Source organism: Melospiza melodia, chromosome 16 (genome assembly GCF_035770615.1).
Source record: "Melospiza melodia melodia isolate bMelMel2 chromosome 16, bMelMel2.pri, whole genome shotgun sequence".
In the NCBI taxonomy this organism is placed as follows: Eukaryota; Metazoa; Chordata; class Aves; order Passeriformes; family Passerellidae; genus Melospiza; species Melospiza melodia.
In genome coordinates, this window is record NC_086209.1 from 928,575 (window position 1) to 944,926 (window position 16,352).

The 16,352-nt window shown below is 33.4% G+C and overlaps 1 protein-coding gene across 9 annotated transcripts in view; it reads left to right on the top strand.

The window, feature by feature from the left end:
* RPGRIP1L (RPGRIP1 like) overlaps positions 1-16,352 on the top strand; it is a 51,133-nt gene that overhangs the window by 16,935 nt on the left and 17,846 nt on the right. For 7 of the 9 annotated variants that reach the window (XR_010029707.1, XM_063170177.1, XM_063170173.1 and 4 more), the window contains exons 10-18: positions 1,483-1,622; positions 3,857-3,963; positions 5,442-5,621; positions 6,280-6,397; positions 7,551-8,003; positions 8,949-9,103; positions 10,608-10,691; positions 12,882-13,053; positions 14,150-14,277. Coding sequence is in view for 7 of the 9 variants with exons in the window: in XM_063170177.1 (XP_063026247.1) it covers positions 1,483-1,622; positions 3,857-3,963; positions 5,442-5,621; positions 6,280-6,397; positions 7,551-8,003; positions 8,949-9,103; positions 10,608-10,691; positions 12,882-13,053; positions 14,150-14,277 (1,537 nt within the window). In the remaining 2 variants the exon portion in view is untranslated. Of the gene's footprint in view, positions 1-1,482; positions 1,623-3,856; positions 3,964-5,441; positions 5,622-6,279; positions 6,398-7,550; positions 8,004-8,948; positions 9,104-10,607; positions 10,692-12,881; positions 13,054-14,149; positions 14,278-16,352 lie in introns of those variants that run through there. The other 2 variants (XM_063170178.1, XR_010029708.1) reach the window with 2 other exon arrangements.

Below are 16,352 nucleotides of genomic sequence, written 5' to 3' on the forward strand. Positions count from 1 at the left end.
TAGGAGAGTAAAATATTATTATTATTTTACTGCAGGACTTAGAAGTATTCCATATGTTCATGCATGCTGTAAAAGATAATCTGTCAAAGTGTAAGACGTTCTGTGCCTGGAGAAATGTATTAAAGAGTTTAGGTATACTATGAAGAAATGACAAAATACTGGGAAATAAAACAGTTTTTAAGAAGACCCTTCCATATAATTCAGAGTCTACAATTCATGCTGTAATAGTTTTTTTTTCCTTTAAGGTCATTCTTGAGATATTTTTGATGTAACTGCACTTACAAGTACTCAGAATCACTGCATGTAGTCACCCATCAGAGCAGGCATTCTCTTTGAGTCTACAGGTACAGTCTACAGGGCTCTGTGGGCTGTCCCTTCTGCAACAATTCTTTCTTTTTTTTTTTTTTTTTTTTTTGAGGCTTGTTGCATAGATGTCTGGGAGAGATGGGCTGCAAAATAGATTCCAGAAGATTTTTTAATACATTTATGTATATAAAATACAATATTTGTTAACTGGTGAGCTTCTTCAAAGGAAAGAGTTGAGGAACTGATACCTTTGTTTAAAGAAAACCTCATAGTTTATGATTTTTCACAGAATGTGTAAATGAATAAAACTGGTCTGTGATTTGTTAAGGTGGACGTTTTTCCAGTCAATAAGAATGCAAGAGTTGAGCAACAGTAATATGAAGAGCATAGTACTCAGTGGCTAAGAAAGCACATTACATTGCTTTTTCTTTTTACCTGCAAGGAATTATACTGTAAATTACATAATATAATTACTTTTATTTCAGTCTGAGTTACACATTTTGCTATGGTTTCAGCAGTTCTGATTCTGTACCCCTGCAGTCCTTGCAAGTAGATTGGCAGTTTACAAGCAAATAATGTTAAAGGCAAAATAGTTTTTCTAATTTCTTCTCCCACTTTTTTTTTTATTTCTTCAAGTAGGAGAAAGATTACTTTATATGCACTTCTTAAGCAGTAGCAGAATTGTTTTAGAGTATGAGAAAACTGTTGTCACTTTGTGGTCAACATTTCTTTGACCAGGCAACTGACTTGAGGTTCTGCATGTCTCACAAATTTAAAAGAAATCAGGTGGATGATTCCAGTTCTCTACATTAAGAGGGTTTGTACACAAAAAACCCCTAGTTTTGTAGTTGTCACTTGCTGAATTTTGCTGTTGTGGATTATTCTGAGATATGCATCTCAGTTGTTTTCCTAGTCCCACAAATGTTGCATGCTACCAACTTTTTTTAACTTTGGAGCTGTAAATTAAGGTCAGTTCCTTTGCTCATCCCACAAATCTTTTATGGTTTTTAATTCCATCCTGAGAGAGCCACCTGGGTTTCAAGAGCAGCCGACCAACATGTTTACATGATTCCTCAGCCACAGTGGTCTGTGTGGTGCTAAAAGGTTTTCTCCTTGATTATTTTCTGCTGAAGCTGATTTCTAAAAGTTTTTCATATAACATATGTTTTATTGCAGTGTCTTCAGTCTGCCCCATGAACAGCAATGGAAATCAAAGGAACAGCAACTGAAACTGCAAATTGCTAAACTAGAGGCAGCTATCAAAAATGATCTAGCAGACAAAAATGAAATCCTTGACAAGATCAAAGTAGAAAGAGGTATATTTCTGAGAAAACTAGTATTTTCTCAAAATGTGAGAGCATACCCATGTTGGAGTTGAGATGTACTGCCCAGAAAAGTGGAATCTCTGTTGCTGGTGTTTTTAAAGCTGCATTTTAAGTATACATTTGCTAAATATACCTAAGTTATGACTATTTATTAAGTGCAAAATATGACCCAATACAGAATATGAGCTGAATGAGGCTCATATAATTTCAGCTGCATTTATTCTTCATCTGTTGGGTTTTCGTATTTACTCTTTATTCAGTATTTCTTTTCTTCTCTACACTGAAAGTTCTTGTGGAAAAGAGACCCTTCTGACAGTCTCTCTCAAATTATAAACCACTATTCTGTTCACTGTACAAAGCTATGTAAAGCCCATATAGGCCCTTGGCAATGTTTGTCCTTCATTAATTCAGATTTGTTTTTATTTTCAGTATATACTAATTTTTATTTACAGCATTGTACATTTAAAATAACAGTTGTCTTTTAATCTAATGAACAGATTATTTCATATGTGTTTTCTTCATGCTGTAAGACAACTTCTTAGTGAATACTGACCTTGCAATCTTTATTTTAATCTCAGCACTGGTTACTGTAGCAATATGAAGTTTACAAAAGACAAGCACAGACAGAAAGTGAAGATAGTTAGTTTAGAGTTGATTCTTCAAATGTGTATTTTTAAGAGGTGTATTTCTGTGAACAATTCATGGAATGAAGTGGGCCAACTTGTTGTGAATAATTCTTATGATAATGGGTTGAGTTCGGCACATGCGTACCATTAGGATTCTCAGTAGCTCTGCTGACTTCACATACCAGATTGAATATTTAAATATTTTATTTGATCGCAGTAAGCATTTGCAAAATTAGCCTTAATTGATACTAAAATAAAGATGCCTTAAGCTACGTTATTATGAAGTTATGACATACTAACAGTTGTTACTTGTAGCATGATTATGAAAAACCTGGCATTCCATCTTCTCTCCTTCCTGTGGCCATCATGTTCAACTGTCAGGTGTTTACCATCTCTTCCCCAGGTAGCTTGTTGTACTCCTAAACTGAAACACCGGAGTACTACACTTCTGATTTCTATTGAATTGACTTGCTGCAGCTGAAGTAGATGTTCTAATATCCTTCTAGGCCTCTGTATATAGGATTTGATTACAGCTCCGTCTTTAACAAAACATAGGCAGTATAACTTTCTTCAGTCACATATTTCAGAGTATCTGACTTTGCTACTCATTCCTCTTTGAAGTTCAATACAAGAATTGAAATTAATGCTTGTATTAAAGTACTGCTTAGAACTAGTCTAGAAATAATGTCTTGTCTAGCCTTTGTTGTTTGGCATATGAGTCTTTTTTCTAAGCTTTTCCATGTCTAAGAAAGATGGTAAAATAAGTGAAGCCTTGAAAATTCTTAATGTTACAGGAGACCAACATCATCTTGACATTTTCTATGTCCTCCTTCTGTATTTCCCTTTTACAATAATCCTGTAATTTGATCTGATTGTTTTAGTAGTGTTTTTCTGGCCATAACATCATAATGTGCTTTGTAATACTTGAAAGAAATGTATTTAGATAGAAAATAGAGTAAGACTCTAACTATGTTTTCTGGTATTTTTTTAATATAGTACTTAAAGAAGCTAGATCACCCTTCCACCAGCCTCATTTCCCTTAGACATTGTGTTTCTTGTCTTACCAGTATTTCCCAGATTCTCAGCCATAAATTACAATAGCTGTTTGGTTCATCTTCATTGAAGCTTACTAACAGTAGTGTTTCATTCAGGTTTTAAAAGACTGAGATAGGCTAATACAAAATCTAAGTTGAAACAATTCCTATAGCAAGGATTGTTGTCACTCATAAATTCATACAGTGTATATATTTACTTAGTTATGTCTAAGTACTTTTTATTTTACATTAATAAAATCTCATTAATTGCTGCATTTGTTGTTCTTATTTATAGTACTGTTCTACAGAGTATACTATTTAATAAGTACAATTTTTTTTATTGTCTTAATAGAAAAGTATTGATTGTATTAGTAAAAGTTGACGTCTTGGAAAGATTAACCCTATCGTAACCAGAACAAGGAAACAAATATTTCCCCATACAAAATACATTCGTTTCTGCATTTTGCAATGAAATTTTCATGCATATATGAATATGAAAAAATCAAGTTTGTAATTTTTTTAACTATGTTGAATTAAGTGTAATATTTTGTTCTTCTATATCAAGACCAAAAGGAAAAGCTGATGCAAGACAACAAAGACCTGCAGTTGCGCTACCTGGAACAAAAACAGCAACTAGATGATCTGAAAAATCAAGTGAAGTGTTTAACGAAGGTAAACTGTATTTTTGTTTCAAATATGAGGGAAAAAAACCCTCTATGTTTTATGCATAGTGCAGATACTTCTTGATACTTTCTTCTAGTCAAATATAGAAAAGTAAGTGTTTATTTATTCATGCTATCAAACAAAATATCATGTCTAGTGAGAATGTATCTTGTTATTCTGAATGTATTTCTTCAATTCACATCTGGTAACACCTTTCTATTAAAGTTCAGGAAAGTGGTGTTGGTGTGGCAGAATTCAGTTAAACCCTATTACTTATAAAGGTATCTTGCAAAGAATGTGGGGTTGGAACTAGATAATATTTAGGATCCCTTTCAACCCAAACCATTCTAGTATTCCATATTTTGCATTCTCCTATTTTCTCATTTGTGCAAGGTGTGTTTGTTGGTTTTGTTGGGTTTTTTTTTTTCTTTTGTTAAACCCTTGGCTGACCATTGTATGCTTTCTACACACCTGGAATTTTCAAGGGCTGAATTATTTGAGCATCTTTCAGTAGTTAATACCTCAAGCTCAAATGAGGCATTAACTACTCGTCTTGTCATTTTTTAGTTACAGTTAATCAGAAAGGAAGATGAAAAGATTGCCAGAATTAAATCTTAATTTATGTAAATAGTTCATTATAACAACAAAGGAGAATTAAATCAGATTCACAGCCATTTAAAAAAAACTTAGGTTCTCTCTTCTCTCACTTAAATGACTTATCACAGCATCTTGTGATCCCTATAATGTTTACTAAAACTGATTTTGTTTATGAATTCTGTAATTGATGCAAGTATACCATAAGCATGGAAATTCCAGTATGCAGTATAGCAGTACCAGAGGAACTTATCTTAGGAACTTATCTTTGATTATTAAACAGAAAAACAAAAATACTCAGAAAATACTCTATTCTTTTTTCTTTTGCATAAATTAAAAATGGAGTGAGAGGAAGAAATCAGTGAACAAATAATTTTGCAATGTTTCCACTGTTTGGGTAATTTATGTTTCATTTTCTTGAAGAAGTGTTTACTGTAATGATGATTATATAATGATAATTTTTAAAAAAAACCAAAAATACAGAAAACCTCAATGAAAACTAACTCCCCAGTATTAATAACAGAAGGAATGTAGACTTGAGAATAATAATTCAGGGTTTGTATATTTATGGAGGCAGGATTATTAATTATGAGAAATGCAAATATATCTGTTTGTATTTTCATTGGATTGACAGGAGTGATTGCTTCTGAATATCTGATACATTTTAATTGGTTCCTGATAATTGTGAAATTACATTGCTGAAAACAATCCTGACACACTCTAGTCTACCTCATTCCTATTTTTGTGTTACTATGTGCTTAAAGTTTATAAAGTTCTGCTTACTGCCTTACTATTGTACCAAGAGTACATGCCAGTGTTACATTAAGCCATGCACAAATGCATGCAAATCTTTTGCAAAATTATTTTCTTGTGATTTTTCTAATGTACTCCAGGATAGAAAGCAACAAAAGAATGTGGACCTTCTGTTCTTGGAAAAAGTGGAAGATGATATCCATAAAGATGTAGAATACTCCATGCAGGAGCTGCAGTTAACACATGTGGAAACTGTGCAAGAACTTGAAAAGACAAGGAATTTGTTACTTGTGCAGCATAAAATTAGCAAAAATTACCAGGTACTAAATCTACTCACAGTGGGAAATAACCTGATAATAACATTTTAACCTTTGTAGCTCTAACACTTGTAATAATTAAAACTTGCAAATTCAGCAACAAAGCCAGTCTGTGCATGGGGAACCAAACATAAAATCTGTTGTTGCTTAAGATATTGTTTAAAAAATGTGAGATCCAAGTGACTAAATTGTAGTCTTTTAGCTTATTCTGCCCTTAACCCTCAGACTGTTCCTTCTCTCTGAGCATTATCTCTGAGCTTCTACCAGGTCTTCACAAGAATATGTGCTTATCAAATAAGCTTCCTTTTCCATACCTCCACTCTGCTTTCACTGTCTTCTTTCTACTTCCACTGTTGGAGTAGTGCAGATCATATTTTGACTTTTCATTTAATTAATTAGCATTTAAAATAACAAAATCATTAAAGAAACTGTTAGGTATATTGTCCTAAATAAAAGCTACTCTGTTTTTCCTGTTGATGTTTTTAGATTTTGCTGACCTTAGAACTGATTTGTTGTATTGATAAGTAAAAAACTGCTATTTTTGCATACTCTAAATGTTCTTTCCTCAAATCTAATTGTATTTTAACTTGTACCCAAAAGCATTTACAACATCATTACAGACAATTCTAAGAAGTTCTTTTTACATGCAATTGTTTTTCAGACTGAAGTAGAAACAATGACAAGAAAGATGGAAAGTCTACAGAAAGATTATGAGTTAAAATTGGAACAGTATACCCATCTTCTCGATATTAGAGCTGCACGTATCAGAAAACTAGAAGGTATCTTTAAATTATATTCTTCACTAATTTTTTTTATATTTTATCTCTTCCAAATTACTGTTTTAAGTTTATTCTCCAGGTGAAGCACTTTTCCATTCCTAAAACTACTAGAAAGGTCAGTTCTTTCATGGAAAGATTCCTATTCCAGTTAATTTTCATTGACTTAAATGACAGTTATTAATTAAACCAAATCCAACAAACTGTTTTTTATATTGCAGCTATTGCTGAATAAGAATAAAATTACCAAACTTGGTTTTTTTTAATAGATCATACTTTTAGGGTCAACCTTTTACTTTACAGTACTATCATTGCAGAATCACTTTGCGTTACTAAAATCCCCCAAGCCTTGGTATAATATACTGACATAGTATTTAAACAGGATGAATTTCAAGGGGTTTTTTTAGTGGCTTCACTGTGTAAAAGATGCATAGGAAGCTTCAAATAGGATATTTTACAAACTCTGATGTTGAAACAATTTTCACATTTTGTCTCCAAGTTGCATCTATTGCATCATGGTTTATGTCCTAATTCTGTAAGCATGTATTTTGATTTCTTAGAATCATACAATTCCAGAATGGCTTGGGTTGGAATCCATCTTATTCCAAACCCATTCCAGGGCCAGGACACCTTCCACTAGAAGACGCCTCAGAGCCCCATCCAACCTGTGTTAATCACTTTTTAACCACTTATCACCTGAAGCTGGGAAACATGTGATGGTCTTTCCTGATAGTTCTATCCACTCAAGATGTAACATATGTTAAAAGTCAGATGTATTATTTCTTTCTCTGGCAAATTTAGATCAACCCTACTAAAATGTGCATCTTAAATCTCTGCTACATTTGTATAGTGATACTTACTTTGAATATTGCATAAGACTTCTGAATTTTACCTTTTTCACTCCCTTATAACCTGATAATAACTGTTAGAGGCCTGTGTCTATGCATACTGAGGCAGATCCATTGAGGAAGTATTCTTGATTGTTGCCAGTGTGCTCAGTGGGCATTCAGTGTATGAATTATTTTTGATAATGCCTTTATGAAAGTAACATTGTTAATATAATTGAATTATACTTTCATCCTTTCTTCTCAGTCATTAATTGTATTTGAGTTTTTAAAAAGACAATTGTATTATAACTCTATTTTATCTGTTGCAGCCCAACTAGGAGACATTGTGTATGATACAAAACCACTTAAGTCCAGACAAGAAGTATTGCTGAATGATCCAGTGGGTGGATTTGTTGAAACTGTTCATTTAGAAAGAGGAGAGAACCTTTTTGAAATTCATATCAGCAAAGTGATCTTCTCTTCTGAAGCTATGCACACTTTTGGTGACTGGGAACCTGCAACCTTTTGTACTTACGCATTCTATGACTTTGAACTTCAGATAACCCCAGTAGTTCATGGGAAGACCCCATCATATGACTTCACTTCTCAGTTTCTTGTGCAGTCTGATGATAGCTTCTTTCACTATATACAGGAAAACAGCATCACACTGGAGGTTCATCGTGCGTATGGCATAGATTATGAAACAATTGCTTCTTGTCAGCTTAAGTTCCAGGAAATCTTGGAAAAGGAAGGCAAGATCTACAACACAGCAAATTTAGTTGGTATTTAAGATCTCACAAAGTATTCTGTTTGATTATGTGTCACTATATTCCAAGTGATAAATAATGCATATTTGACCAAAAATGAATTTGTGCATTACTATTTCAAAAGAAAAAAAATGTGTTTACAAGAATGCTATTTTCTGTTGGATGTGCAGCATGTTTTTGTGGTTCTGCCAACATTTGTGGAAAGCCAGAATGGGTACAATTTTGCCCATAATGGCATATAGCCCCAGGGCAAGAGGGAAAAAACCCAAAAAAGGAGGCACCCCACTTTGCCCATCAATGCTTTGTATCTGGGCTAAATGTCATAAGTATATCCTCTCTTTCCTTATCATAAACAAAGGAAGAAATGGTTAAATCTAAACTGGTAAGACAAAGTTTGCCATATAATAGTGAAAAAGGTACAAATTATGGTGATTATGATTAATAATATATATAGTAGCATAATCTAGGAGGGTGTTTATTTACATTTTGTGGATTGTTTTAGGCAAATTCATATTCATTATATTAAAATAATATTAAGGTATCCTGGACAAGACACTTGTAAGATGTCTTGAATGTTCTTTGCAGCTTACTTTTTCTTCTAGAAACATTTTGTCAGATCAGCATATTCAGTGACCTCTTAACTGCCTACTGTTGTAGAGAATCTGGTTTAATAAGACATTGTACAGTGGTACCTTTGCCAGTAATTTGAATTGCATACCAAATATATAAGTAGGGGAAAATGGCTATGTTTTGATTTTGGATCATACAGTGGGAGCCTGAGGAATTGTTTCTGTTTCTAAGATGAACTACAGATGTCACACCACAAGCACTGGTGTAATGCATAGGCACAATCTTTAATTTGTGGCTGTTCTATAAATCTTGCATTTCTGGTTTTTCCTAGCTTTTAAGTAACATACCTCAATGTTGAAAAGAAAATTAATGCAATCCTCTATTCCTTAGGAAAAGCAGGACACATTCAAAATTATGGTACTGTAGAATACTGGATCAGGTTGCAAGTTCCTATGGACCAAGCTATTCTTCCCTACAAACAGAGGTCAAAGGATCTGGGATATGGGATAATGCCCAGTTTTAGGAAGCATGAACAACCATCCAAGGTATGTTTGGGACTGTACTTGATAGAGAGAATTACTTCATGGAGAAGAGAAGCTTCAGGGTGACCTAATTGCAGCCCTCCAGTATCTAAAGAAGCCTACAAGAAGGCTGGAGAGAGGCTTTTTACAAGAGCACAGGACAAGGGGGAATGACTTCAAATTCAAGGGAAGTTGATTTAGGTTAGAAGGCAGAAATTCTTCATAGAATCATAGAATAGGCTGAATTAGAAGGCACACATCAGAATGAATGAGTTGACCTCCTGGCCCTGCACAGACAACTCAACAATCCCAAATGCTCCAAATGCAAATTGGGACAATCCTAATTGTCCAAATGCTCCCAGAGCTCTGGCAGCCTTGGGACCATAACCGTTCCCTGGGGAGCTTGTTCAGTGCCCAACCACCCTCTGTGCAGAGAACCTGTTCTTGATGTCCAGCCTGTCCCTCTCCTGACACTACTCCAGCCGTTCCTTCAAGTGGGACAGGTTGCCCAGAGAAGCTGGGGCTTCCCCATCCCTGGAAGTGTCCGAGGCCAGGTTGGATGGGGCTTGGAGCACCTGGTATAGTGGAAGGTGTCCTTGCCTATGGCAGGGAGTTGGTGACTGAATTTTAAGTTCCTTTCAAATCCAAGCCATTCTCTTGATTCTGCAATAGTTTTGATAAAATAAACTGTTCCATTCTTTCTTTTTAAGTTCAAATAGCTTAGGTCTAGGGTTGATATGTTCAGAGTGTAATAAAGTTAAAGATTCTTGAACTGGAAAACACGTTAGCAGTTTTTGATATAAAGAGATCAAGAACTAGTTGAATTATCCCTTTTCTGAAGAGGCAAAGTCTTAAACTTACTTATTTTTACTGAAATTGTCACTATAACATTTGACATTTTATTTCATTTTCTTGAGCTGTAAGTGGCAGATCATACTCATAGTATCATAGTCATGAATTTTAAACCAACTAGATGTTGGATACATAGAGTGGGTGAAGCAGTTGTTCAACAAGATTTTGAAGTCCTTAACATTGGAGTATTATGAGATTGAAATTCCTTCACAATGGGTTTTTTACTGAGTTTTTTAGCTGGATATTGAAGAGCGTTTTGAAAATAAAATTCACTTTACAATCACATTTAAATTGGGGCCACAGGAAAAAAGGGACTTTCAAACATCTTTAACACTCATTTAAGAAATAAAAGCAAACAGATTGAAATGCAAAAATTAAAATACTAGAGTTTTTAGTGGGCTTTTTTTAACCTAAGCTCTTTAGAATATTCTATGTCTGGAGTAACTCTAATGTTTTATATTATACCATGATGTGAATTTATATTATATATAAAATCTCCATGGGTTCCATGATGTAATCTGAGAAGTATGTTGTGTATGAATTATGTTAAATTGTATCTGATTAGAATTAAATTTTGTGCCATTAGATTTGGCTTTGAAAAAAATTAAGAGTTCCTCATAATTTGCTATGAAATAAGATGGTAATAAATGTTCTTCAATATATTTGTTTATTACAGACTCCAACACTCAAAATGAAGCATCGTACAGCTCAAGCACACAAGAGAGTCTCTTTTCTGGATCTTAGTGCAGTACAGATGGCAGTAAGTTCTAAGTATTTCTGTCATGCACAATGAAGCATGAAAGGCTACTTGTAGCTCCATATGGGCAATTTGTAGAACTAATAATTAAGAATGCTGGATTATTTTAGCAGCACAATACTACACTGTCCCAGGCAATGAATGATAGCATAGTACTGCATAGAGGTGGAGAACGCAATGCAGTGATATTTGTGTGACTCCCTCAGAACTGCTTGATATCCACAGTTTACAAGTTTCAATTTCCACTGGCTTAGGGCAGATTCTAACAGGACCAATCAGCTCGCTCTACACTGTGTTTCTCAACTGTCTGCATTATTCAAGTGTCTTTCTGCTGTGTACCACTTGCACTGCATATAAGTGCCTCTATAGAAACCGGCTTAATCCAAACAGATCCTGTCTGTTGTGCTAATGGGATACACAATTTGACACAGTTCAGAGTCACCTCTAAAATTAGGTTTATCAGCTGAGATTGCACACATTCTGAAAATTATGATACTTCTTAACTTGGCATACACTGTCATTTGTTCATCCTTCCAGAGTCTACATGGAACTAACTCAGATGTATTTGCTGCATTTTGTAAATTTTCTTCTGAAATGATTTGCATTGGAAGTACTAAAAATAGGTTGTGTTTAGTCTTTTAAGTAAATCCAGTAAGTAAAGATATGTTCTTCAACAGGCAATTATAAAAGGTTTTATTTATCTATTACATATAATTATAATATTAATAATATTGCATTAATTAAAAACTAGTTGTGGGGTTTTTTCCTTTCATAAATTACTTAATTGGATTTATTCTTTGAAATGTTAATATCAATTTTTGATTAACAGATTCTGTTACTGTTTGGTTTACTATGACTAGAACTTCGTTGAGAGCTATAGAGTATAGACTGAAAATAAGAATAATAAATCGATCAGTTGTATTTATCAACTTTAAAAAACAAAAAGTCAAATGTTGGTGAATATAATATTTTGAGAGCTTAGATATGAAAAACTGAAATGTTAGCCGGATAGTTGCACACACAAAAATATCTTCAGCTGTCCAAACAATAGCTTCTCAAAGTTTGACAATTTTTCATGAACTAGGATTTTCTAAGTGAGACAGCTACTTGGTCTCCATCAGAAATCTTTGTTCTTGGGTGGCAGCTCCTCTAGCCGTTTTAAAGATCTAAACCTCATTCTCTGGTTAAGGACAAAAGTACTATTAGGCCTAAATAATGAAACAGCTGGACCTTCTCTGATGTCTGAGTCTTGTGATGAAATGGCAAGAAAGTGTCCATGTAGAAAAACAGAAGTTCGACGGATTAAAATGGGAAGTCTGTTTCATTTTCCAGTTCATTTTCTCAATAGCAGAGAATCTAGTTCTTAATAAAATTTCTTGTCAATGTGATACATGCCAAAGCAAATAAAAAAGGAGACTCACTAAAAGGTGGAATGAATGGCTTGTCTCACCCAAACTGCTTGTGAGAATTGTCCAGCCTCATACGTAAAAGTTCTACCAGAGGATAAGAACCAGTGATGCTAATGCAGGGAGGTAAAGGAGGCATTTTCTGTCCAAATGCTTTTCCACCAGTAGATCTATACCTACTTTTGTATAATAATTATCTACTGCATATTAAAGGCTTCCCCTTGTTTTATTCCTAACTTAGGGATCTGTATTTGAAAATAATGCGGAAGTACTTTGACATTTAAAATGCAGTTCCATAGGGTTCACTACGTTTATAGTAATGGCCTAACTACAGATTTGAGATAGTAACATTCATACCAAAATCAATTCACATGCACACAGGTAAAATTATGTGCAGGCCTATGTGTGTAAATTTAGCTATCAAAAGTTCTTCTTGGGTACATTGTGTGTTTTGGGGTTTTTTGACTGAGTCTTGTAGAACTTGTAGAAAAATATTAAATACAAATGAAACTGGAAATCAAACAGGCTGTATATATGTTGATAGGTACAAATCATTATAATAGTTATGTTTTCACAAATGCAGTTAGATAAATGTCCTTCTGCTGTATATTAATTATATGTTACAGCAGTTGACACCTTCTCATTGTTTCCTGTACTGCATAAGCAATACAGTTGCTAAAAGGCTCTGGATAATGAATGTGGGCTGTAACTCTTCAAGTTTTGAACTTCAGTAACTTCTGCTTTTCAAGGAGTTTTTTAAAGACTATAAGTTTATCTTTTTCTGTAGCATGTGGTACAGGATGCTAAACAGCTGTTGGGTGACAAAGTGAAGGACATGGGTGAAGAAATTCAGCAGGAAAAAGAAGAGCTTTCTCATCTGTCAGAAGAGCAATTGGCTGACCTAACATTGATTACTTCTAGAGATGAGACAGAAATAATTGAAGAATTGGAACCAGAAGGTAGAATTCATGGTTATTAATAAGTAGCTTTATTTTCTGAAAAAACCTTTCTCTTTCCATTTTCATAAGCATTTCTTACTAGTAGTGGAAGCTGCCTCATTATGAGAAACTTAATGACATAAATTATATTCTGGCGTAAGCTACAGGTGAAGCTGGGTGGGGGTGGTAGATAAGATGTGTTTTCTCCCCAAATGGAAACCATATTGTAATTGATTGCAAAATCTGATATATGACTTAGATTCGTAAAATTATTAAAGGAAACCTGGCTTCTATTTTAAATGTCTTCATATTGTCCCTTGGATCTATGCTGTTCCAAAGACTCTTTTAATGAATATGCTTTTTTTGTCTACATATAACAGCCAACGCTGATACTGGAATCCTTTCAGAGAGTGAGAGGGCTAGGATGCTATATCACATGTGTGACACAAAGTTATTAGATTTATTTAAAGATTATAAAAGCCAGATCAACCTGTTCCAGCTCCAAGTTTAAACTGTTTATTATAGCAATAACCAAGTCCATGATACCAAGTTTAAAATAAAAGCAGAATGATAACATTTTATGTTTAGTTGTTGGCAGCTTTTGCATAAGAAATCATTAAAAAGATTGGAAAAACTTGTTGAATGTTGATTTTGAATACCAGTTGTCCTTATAATTTGCTTCATGGAAAAAAAATGTTCTGCAGTGTTCTAAAAAGTAATGCACCTGCATACAGAACTACTCTTTTACTAAAGAAAAAAGGTGCATTCTTCTTTTACATATGCATGGTGGTACAGGAAGTCAGAGGAAATTCAGACCATATTTTTAAATAAAGCTAACAGTTGTGCATACTTAGTTCGTTTCAGGACTTACTCTATTAACCAGTTTGCATCTGGAAAACGTTATTATTCTTTTAACAATCCAGAAAAAAATACATATTACATGACTCTAAATGTCATCAGTTCAAAGTGTTAGTCTTCTTCAAGGAAGAGAAGATTTACCTGGCACTTACTCTTTTTATATTAGAAAAGGAAATTTATTGCTATCAGATTTCTTATTAAGTCTTAGGTGGTCTAAAATATAGCGAGTGTTACCTGCATTGATTTTTTGTTTTTTAAGGTCAAGAAGATCATCAAGAGGATGATGCTGTTGAATCAATAAAAACTGATAGTGATGACTGTATTATTTCAAGTCCAGTATCCACTAATATTAAACAGCTGAGTCACAGTATACATGGCAATTATTTGGTAAGACTAAGAAAAATATTTTAAGCCTAATATCCTCTAAGAGTAGCTTTGCTGTATCTAGCATGAGTTTTCAATGAACCTGTACATGTACAGTATCAAATCTCTTGACTTACTCTTAAAACCAGCAATTCAGGACTAGAAGTTGTATATGCAAAATAGCACAGCATGATATAAATTTGGAAAACTTATTTTGAACAGTATTTCAATAGGATAGTTCTCAAAAAAAAAATTTCACAGTTTTAGATCTGACATTGACTGAACCATCTTAGCCATAAAACTAGTACTTAAAATTAACAGGTTTAAATGTTCTGCAATGTGATGTCCTCGAGGTAGGGGTTTGTTTTTAAGTGCTCTTTTTAAGGCTCTGTAACTAGTAACGAGAAACATGTATAAGAAATACTGCTCCTTTTTTTAAGGTGTAGAAAGTACATCTTTAAGAAGTACATGTCTTCAACTACAGTAGATTTGTAGAAATGCTGTCACTTATATGTTCTTCAGAAAAATACAGAAGGTACCTTTGAAGATTGCATTATTTATAAGTAAAATGTAAAAAAATTTCAGGTGTAATTTTGAGAACTAAAATGAATACTAGTCATCACTATTAAGTCAAACTATAATACAGTTGCTCTATACCTTTCTAGTCATCCTGTATTTTATTTTATCAAAATTATTTTAAAGCAATTCTGAGTGGATTTTGTATGTAGATATATTTCAGGTTGATAAATTTCTGCATTCCTCCATTGATCTGTTTTTTGGTAACAATGTGCATGTTTGTGAACAGTAGATAAAACCAGTAAAAGCTGTACACTATTAAGGCAACGTGTGATAGAAGTTGGATTTTAAAAATACGTATTACTTTGCTTGAATTCTTGGGTTGATTATAGAATACACCATGTCAAAATGGCTGTTGAATTCTTTTTTGTTTGGTTAAGATCAGAAATCACTGCCTTTTATCTTTTGAGATAATTATCCTGCTGATACTCAAATACTGTAAATAGGTTTTGTGATTTTTGGAGATCATTGTGCTAATTATCCTATAAATATGAATTGTATGCCACACTATATAAGTAATCTAAGATTACACCAGGGTTATTTGTATGTTGCAAATTAGACAGTTCATAGTTATTTCTTAGACATATTGATCATAAGGCATATCTAACAGATTTTCCAGTATCAAACTATACCAGTTGCTTCTTTATTTTTTCTTCTTGTCTATGATGTATGATTGATTATAAAATGCTTCATTTTGTTTAATTTCATTTATAAATTGAATATGGAAAGCATATTCAAGTCAAAGATCATCACTTAAATGACATTCAGTAGCCATTTAACTTACTAGATTTTAGGGAAAAAATTTCTAAAGCCATGAAACTTTATTAGTAGAGACAGAATGGTGTGGATTTTTTTCTCTCATCCTGGTAGAATTTCCATGTACCTGCTGAATAGTGGAAGAACCTTATTGAAATATTGATCCAGTTTTGGACTTTCTGTTAAAGTGTCATAGGATACATAATGAAAAGTCTTTTCAAAGGAGGGGTAAAATTACATAATCAAATACTGAGAGGACTTGACAGCAATGGAAATTATTCTGTATGGTGGTTATTTTTACAATAAGATACATTGCTTTTCATTTTGATTAGTTTTATAATTTTCTCAGCAAAATGTAAGCTATCTCCATATTAAATAAGAACATTCATTTGGAATTCTGACTGAATATAGAAAGCTAGTACTTTGAATGTGATTTAGTACTTCAAGTGATTTTAGTTTAGAAATTAAAATTGTCGAAATTTATCCCTAATAAATAAATATTTTAATTAAGTTATGAAAAGAAAGTAATATATTGAAAAGAAATAAGTTTTAAAAAATATTCAACGTTTCTGTATCCAGTGTGTTCTCTTTGCTCTTTGAAGAATATCATCATTGAATGCTCACCTACATATTCCAATTTTGAAACCATTGTGGCTTTTCTTTCTTCCCAGAGTAACTTCAGGAAATCTTTGTGACTCTTTCTCTTGAGTCTGACATGCCCACCTAAATCAAACTTACTAAAATTTATCTGTACATAAATATTCCAG